General features: G+C 40.7%; 1 protein-coding gene across 1 annotated transcript; it reads left to right on the forward strand.

Moving 5' to 3' along the window:
• The first annotated feature begins 6,874 nt into the window (after positions 1 to 6,874).
• On the forward strand, positions 6,875 to 7,792 carry LOC143638155 (olfactory receptor 7A10-like). The gene has a single exon (XM_077105713.1). It carries the CDS (start codon positions 6,875 to 6,877, stop codon positions 7,790 to 7,792), a length of 918 nt encoding a protein of 305 aa, XP_076961828.1.
• Positions 7,793 to 8,534: the final 742 nt, after the last annotated feature.

The following is an 8,534-nucleotide window of genomic DNA, read 5'->3' on the forward strand; positions in this document are numbered from 1 at the left end:
TGGCCACGACAGAGATATGTCAATAGATACAGAATTGACTCACACAATTCCAGAGGATGAGTATTTCTATAATGTCCTCTGCAAGCTGGAGACCAGAGGAGCAAATCAGGTTACTCAGTACAAAAGGCTGGAACTCTCAGAACCAGACAGAACAATAGTTCAGCCCCCAGCCCTAAGGCTCAAAGCCCAAGAGCTTCAGAAGATTCTGGTGCAAGTCCCACATGCCAAATACTGAAGAAACGAAAGTCTGATGTTTGACAGAAGCAGCAGGAGAGAACCAGCGCTGTTCCCAGAGGAAGAAAAGAGAGAGTCTCCCCCTTCTTCCACTTTCCTGTCCCATCCTGGCCTCAGACACTTACATACTGTGGCTCACATTCAGGGCAGATCTTTCCCACTCAGTTTGCAGACCCCACAACACTCCTCTCCGGAAAGAGCCTTCCAGACACACTTAGAAGGGACTTACCAACCCTCAACATCCCTCAAACCAGTCAAGGTGGCACCCAAATTTAATCATCCACTCATCAGAGTCAAGAGGCCCTCTGGGGACATTCAGTTGGATCAGATGAGCCTCTGTCCAGGCCCAAAGTAGTTAGGTGGAGTTGTACACTCTTCCTTGAGAAACCAGGAGCAATAAGCAATTGTGAGGCATAAAACAAATGCTATCAGGGCAGAAATAGAAGAGATAAGACATTTATGATGACATCAAAATTTCTGAGTCATGTGCTCTGGATTTGCAAGAAGGAGGAGGAGGAGGAGGGAAGAAATCATTTGACCCAACCAGAGACATGGGCTTTGCAGATCTTCCCGAGAGTGAAACATAGTGAAGCAGCTTAGAAGAGACTGAAAACCCTTACTGGGCCTACTTGGTGCCATTATGAGTGGGTCAGAGACAGTTCCCATGAGTCCAACACAGCACAGGGTGGTGGACTCAGGCTCTGAGCTGCCTGCCTGGGTCCCCTCCACCACCCTCCCTTCTCCTAGGAGCAGCTCAGTGCTAGACGCACTTCCTGTGCCAGGAAACCCTTGTGATGTCACAGTGACCTGAGCCAATGAGGAGCAAGGTGGTGGTCACCATGGCAGCTGTCTGTGGAGCATCTGCTCTGGGCAGGTCATTTCCTGTGAGCTTCAACCTACGGCTTAGTTCACATAGAAACTAGAAGAAGAAGGGGAATCTACCCAGTTTGTATATAAGGAGCCAAGGTCTGTACATTTGATTTCCTGTTGTGGAGGACATATAGAAGAGGCCAGTGTCAACTTGTCTAGGCAGAAGCTGAGCTGAGTCCACATCTGACCACCTAAGATCAGAACAGAGCTGATGGAGGCCTTCATGGTGGAGAAGGCCTCGAAATGCCTGCGCTTAACTCTGATGCTGGACCACAGCCTCAGTGGTCAATAATGGAACCACCATGTGATCTGGCAATCCCACCACTGGGTAGTCATCCAAAGCAAATGAAATTAGGAATTCAAGGAGATATTTATACTTCCATATTCTTTGAAGCATTATTTTAAAAAGCAAGATCTGGATTCTACCTAAGTGTCTTTCAACAGATGAATGAATAAAGGAAATGTGGCACACATAGGCAAAAGAATATGATCCAGCCATTAAAATGGAAAAAAATCCTGTCACATTCAACAAAATATATGGAACTTTTTTTGTTACATGAAATTAGGCAGATGCAGGAAGACAACTGCCATATGACCTCACTATGCAGAATCTAATTTTTTTTTTTTTTTTTGGCAGGGGAGATACTAGATTGAACACAGAGGTGTTTTACCACTGAGACACATCCCCAGCCTTTTTGTTTTTTCTTTTTAGACATGATTTCACTAAGTTGCTTAAGTCCTCACTAAATTGCTGAGGCTGGCATCAAACTTATAATCCTCCTTCTCAACCTCTCGCGTCATTAAGATTACAGTTGTGTGCAATGGGATGTGTCAGAATCTAAAATATTTGATTCCATAGACCTGGAGGTTAAACTAGTAGTTAAGAGGTGTGGGTGGATTTAGGAAGGGAAGTTTGCAAAGATGTTGGTTGAAGGATACAATATTTAGATAGGAGGGATAAATGAGGAGAGATTACTACTGCACACCATGGTAAGCACAGGTAACAATATGTTGAATCTTGAAAAATACCAAGAGTGAATATTGAGTGTTCTTACCACAAAAATGGTAACTATGTGAAGTAAACAATATCATTTATGTCATAATGAATACAATTTTCTCTATTTTAAAAAAGGTGATCAATATTAACAGGGCAATCATTGCAAATGTTCAATATCTGACACCCTGACCACCCAAACCATAATCTACATTCAAACCAGATCCCTGAACGTTATTGAAGAAGTTCTGGTCTGGAAAATTATTTTTCAAACGACCCACTGTTGACCTTGGAGCTAGATAATACTATGTTTTACTACTTTTCAGGATGATGAGAGCCATCCCTGACTTCAGCCTACCAAGTGCAAAACCAACTCCCCAGTTTAACAAACCAAAATTTCTCCAGACTCACCAATATCCCCTGGATACACAATCATCCCTGGTGGAGAGCCACTGCCGTGGAACAGGAGAACTGGGAACACCTTGGGTAATATTCATCTTACTCAGTTCACAACATTTGGGAAGATCACTTAATTCATCTCTGTCCTATTTGTGCAAATGTGAAATAGGTCCCTAATAGTTTAGACCCCATATAATGGACAGATGTAAAAATGAAATTGCAAGGATTTATTTGCAAGGATGGCAAGATTCTAAGTTTAGAACAGAGTACACAAAAATAACAAGTATATCTCTTACAATCTCTAAATGTTTCACAAATGAGTTAATGACAATGCTTAATTTGTGTTCCAAACGTGAATATCATAACTGCTTTGCCAAAAGCATGATGAAATTAATGTAGCCATTTCTCATGGTTTTATACCAAATGAACTTGGTTCGCTCCCTTGAAGAGGGGGTAGAAAATTTCTGAAGTTACCAGGAGCTGTAAGTTACCCCTCAACAAGGCTACAAGTTACACGAGCTACAAGTTACCCCTCTGAAGTTCAAATGAATGGGGAACCTCAGACTGTGGAGGATTTTGTAACTAAGAAATGGCATTAATGCTAAGGAGGTTAGACTTCCAGAGGGCAGGAGGCTTCCCAGAGAAAGAGTTAAGAAGACAAAATTCACCATAATTTCTAACTTGATCTCTTGAGAATATGGAATGAGCAGGAAAATTTTCCCTTCTGTGAAGACAAAAGTCCACAGGGAAATCAGGAGATCAGGGAATGGAGTAACAAGAAGAATTGAACCTGATGAGCAGGACAGGGAGCTACAAATAGATGCTCAGGTGATATCCCACAGAGAGTAAACCAGTGCTTTACTCCTTCCTCCTGTCTTATCTGGGGACAGAGCTTTGTTTTTCATCATTAGCCATCCAGACCAGAATTCAAACTTCCACATGGAGACTTTCTTCCCAGAGGTCCCATCCAGGTAAGTCTAAGACCCCAGCAGGTTCTGTAGGCAAGACTCACTGAGAATGGAAGCCAAAAAATTTATGGGAGGTCACCTGAGAGCCAACCCAGCCCAACTCACAGCACAGAGTTACTGTGTTTGTTTCCTTACCTAATTGGTAATTTTTAGACTCTGTAATGCATGCATAGATCATTGTCGACGATTCAATGATGGAAAGCTAACTGGATGAGACTGAATGAAGAAGTGGTATAAACAATCTCACATAAAATTGAAACATATCCAAAGAATTTTCATATATGGAATTAGAAAATTGAGTATTCAGTTTGGAGAGATGTGCAGGAAAATCTTTTTATTGTGAAGTGTACTTGATCCTGTTTCTTTATTCATTACAGGATCAGACTATTGGGTTGCTTACCTATATTAACCTTGCAACAACAGCTTGTGAGACAGGCATTTCACAGTCTTTTCTCTTGGGCTAGGTATTCACATAACCAAAATGAATTTATTTGATAGGTCAAAGGGAAAACTAAACTACATTTTGCTACAATGCTTTCATTATTTCTGAGGCTGAATAAAGTTTATTTTATTACTCTTTGCAATTCCAAATTGCTTATGCAAGTTCATTATCAGATCTTAGTGTTTATTTTGTGATTTCATTTTTTTCAGAATAAAATGAGTTGGAGGTTTCTTTTTCCTCCTAAGTTTACTGTTTCTATAAGGGTATAAGTTTCTATAAGGGTATAAGTCAAAGTTTAGAAATTTTGTGGACAAATCTGTTTCAATCATATTGCAGACCCAGATGTCCAATTGCTTTTTTTAAAATTGGGTAGTTCCTTCCCAGAGGAACTACCCAAATTAAAAGACCACAGTCTGAGGTTCCCTATTCATTGGAACTCCAAAGCCCTGCCTTGTAGAGGGGTAACTTACAGCTCCTGGTAACTTCAGAAGTTTTCTGTCCCCTCTTCAAGGGAGAGAACCATGTTCATTTGGTATAAAACCATGAGAAATGGTTAGTAGTAGTCAATTGTCATTTATAACCATGGTTAGTAGTAGTCAATTGCCATTTATAACCATGGTTACTAGTAGTCAATTGTCATTTATAACCATGGTTAGTAGTAGTCAATTGCCATTTATAACTTTTTCTTTCGAAGATTTTTAAATTTATTCTTTTCAGTTATATACAACACCAGGATACACTTTGACAATATCACAAAATGTGGAATACTACTGCCCCAATTCAGTCCCCAGTGCTGTCCCCACCCGGCCCCCACTCCACTGATTCCTCTTGGATCCATTTACGATTTCCTTTTCTTTTAAAATTGGTGTCCTGTGGATACCAGTTGCCATCCTATGGCAGATCTGTTTTCTCTTATTTTGCTTTTGGGGATTGGTTCTATTTTTAAAGTAGCCATCATTTTCTGCCCTCTTGTGATACAATATCTTTTGCATTCATCCAAAGATTGCCTTTCTCTTTCTCATAAATATGTTTTATACCTAGAAGCTTCATTATATTTATGGACATCCGCTTTTATACAAAGGAATTCTGTATAAATAATAAGCATCATGGGGTTCCTGTCAGAAATCAGTGAGTCAATGCCCATGGTGCCTCTAACCCATGTGCATAGTAAGAACTCATAAAGAGAGTTTTGATAATAGTTTAATCACGATTCATCATCAGAGTCATGATAACAAAATTATGGCAAAACTAAAACATATGTGTTTATTTTTGGCAAGAGTTTGAAGAAAGGGGCACCTTCCTGTAGAGTTGTCATCTTTACACATCACCAACTTCCTGAATAGCCACCCTGAAATATGCATTGAAAACCAGCAGATTCAGCAGGCAGTGTGGCTCAGTGAGAAGGGACTTGGCTAGTGTACATGAGTCCCAGGACTAGACCCCAGCACCTCCAAATAAATAAATCAATAAAATTAAAAACTAGCAGATTCACATATCCCTTTACCCAGAAACTCTATTATCTAGAGTTTTACAAAATAAATTATCTAGTGTTTTATAAAATCATAAAGTGGGTGGTAAATAAATTTAAATTATTCTCTGTCATGGTATGTAATTTTTCTTATAGTATACTCATCTAGTCATATTGTGCCCTAAAGCTAACAAACAAAGAGAAATCCACCTGGACCCCTGGGATAACTCTGAAATCAAAATTATGCAACCTCGTATGTACCTGAGATTTCTAATAATGTCAAACTCTGATTCTTGAAGCAGAACAGTGGTGTCCAGGGAGGGAAGGAGAGGAAAGCATGGGTAGGGGATTACAGATGTCAAGTGACAGTTATGTAAGAGTCTAATGTTCAGACCTCTGCTATGCAACTTAGTGCCTAGGGCTAGCAAGTGATATTCTGCACTTGACAATTTGCCATGAGGACAGATCTCATTTTCAGTATTCTCACCTCAAATGAAACAGAAGAACAAAGGCATGCCATGGGAAGAGACGGATGTGTCTGTGACTTTCATTGTAGTGGTGGGACCACCAGGATTTACATATGTCTGCACTCATCAGGTTGCATATGTCATATATGTATACAATGTAACTACACTGCAATAAAGCAGGTAAAACAAAGGTACTAGGGACAATACATAGAAAGTGACCCTGTGCATTTTGACAGTCTTCAAATTTCAACCGTCTTAGGGAGTCCACATTCCTCACCATCCTTAGACACAACCTCTCCTCCATCTCCCTCTTGCTCATTCTGACTGAAAGTGGTTCCCTTGTGAACAGTGACATGTGCAGCAATCACCAGTCTCAGGGCCTTTGTGCTTCTCAACTCTTCTGCCAGACACCTGCTTCTGCAGTTAACCTTGGGGCTTCCCTGCTGTTGTTTGAGGTCTGTGTTCAAATACCATCTTGTCTTGCCAGGACCCCTATAAAGAACAGCACCTCATCTACTCTCCCTATTACTTGCCCATGTTTCCTTCATTGCAATTATAAACATCTGATATATTATAGGATCATTTATTTTCCATTTTTAAATGATAGGTGAAAATTGTGCACGCTTGTGGTATGCCTTGTGAGGTCTTAATATGTGTAGGTGTTTTATAATGTTCAAATAATTCTCCAAAAACGTGTAGCATTCCTTTATAGTAAAACATTTAAAATAATCTAGCTTCAATGTCAAAAATGATTTATCTACGTCTTTCGGCATTACGGAATCATAGGGTATTCATATTTCAGCAACCGTCCACATTGGCTAAATAGTACCAGAAATATGGGGGATCCCTGTGTGCATTCCTGCAGGGCATGAAAAATGCTTACTAAAATTATTGAATATGTAGTATTTATAAATCCTTCAAGAGAGAGACTTGAATGCTGAGTCAGAGATGGCACATGTAATGTCCTGTGGATGACCAGGTACAAAAATTAGTCATGACATTTTTCTCTTTTTTAGTAGATACATACAGCACATGGAATCAAAAAATGACACAAAAATTTCAGAATTTCTTCTCCAAGGAATTTCAGAGGACCCAGAACTGCAGCCCCTAATCTTTGGTCTTTTCATGTCCATGTACCTGGTCACTGTGCTGGGGAACCTGCTCATCATCCTGGCCACCATCTCAGACTCCCACCTGCACACACCCATGTACTTCTTCCTCTCCAACCTGTCCTTTGTGGACATCTGCTTCATCTCCACCACTATCCCAAAGTTGCTGGTGAACATTCAGACACAGAGCAAGGCCATAATATATGAAGGCTGCATCGTACAGATTTATTTTTTTACATTATTTATAGTGTTGGACAACTTCCTCCTGGCTGTGATGGCCTATGACCGGTTTGTGGCCATCTGTCACCCCCTGCACTACATGGTGATCCTGAACCCATATCTCTGTGGCTTACTGACACTGGCATCCTGGACCACGGGTGCCCTGAATTCCTTATTACAAAGCTTGATGGTGTTGCAGTTGTCCTTTTGTTCAAACTTGGAAATCCCACACTTTTTCTGTGAACTTAAACAGGTGATTCACCATGCCTGTTCTGACACCTTTCTCAATGAGGTGGTGTTATATTTTGCTGCTGTCTTGCTGGGAGGTGTCCCCCTCACTGGCATCCTTTATTCTTACTCCAGGATAGTGTCCTCCATCCGTGCAATCTCATCAGATCAGGGCAAGTACAAAGCCTTCTCCACCTGTGCATCCCACCTCTCTGTGGTCTCCTTGTTTTATGGCACAAGCCTAGGTGTGTACCTCAGTTCTGCTGTGACCCAAAACTCACACTCTACTGCAACAGCCTCAGTGATGTACAGTGTGGTCACCCCCATGCTGAACCCCTTCATCTACAGTCTGAGGAACAAGGACATCAAGAGCGCCCTGAGAAGACTCCTTTGAAGGACACCTGGAAAGGGACCAGTTGGTCCACCCCAGTAGAGTCACCTGTGAGTTCAAGGCTCCAAGTTTGGGAGCTGAAAACCATTATTCTTTAACCAGACTGTATAATAAAATGCTGATCCTTTTATTATAATTTCCATTGCCTTGGCATCAATTTCCCTGTACAATTAAATTAACTGTTATACTAGGCTTTCTGTACTTTGTGGTCTCTCAAATTGGTTTTCATTGGTCACTTCCTACTATTCCCACCCTACAGTTGAAGGCATTTGGAAATTCCCACTCATATCATATCATGGGACAACATGACCTTGAGGAATAATTTTCTCTCTTTTTTTTAGTTATACATGACAGCAGAATCCATTTTGATATAATTACACCAACATGGAATACATCTTATTCTAGTTAGGATCCCATATTGTGGATGGATGTTAATGGGATACTTTCTTTTTCTTTTTCCTTCTTTTCTCTTTTTCTCCTAGTGCTGGGAATGGAACCCAGGCCTCATGCACACCAGGCAAGCACTCACCATCACTGAGCATGGTCCCCAGCCCTTAAGAATAAATTATTTTGAAATAACAGCACAACACATAGTTTTTCTTGTCCTTCTCTAAAGAAATTTCCATGAGTCTTATGACATCAGTGAAACACTCCTCTTAGAAACGAGAGCCATTCACACCCTCCATTGTATAACATGAACACTGAAACGTCAGCTTCTCTCTGTGCTCACGTCATTCTTCTCTGT

This window comes from Callospermophilus lateralis, chromosome 1 (assembly GCF_048772815.1).
Source record: "Callospermophilus lateralis isolate mCalLat2 chromosome 1, mCalLat2.hap1, whole genome shotgun sequence".
Classification (NCBI taxonomy): Eukaryota; Metazoa; Chordata; class Mammalia; order Rodentia; family Sciuridae; genus Callospermophilus; species Callospermophilus lateralis.

Bases quoted from the DNA above. Each gene is read 5' to 3' on its own strand.
- LOC143638155 (XM_077105713.1), top strand. From the start codon at position 6,875: ATGGAATCAAAAAATGACACAAAAATTTCAGAATTTCTTCTCCAAGGA.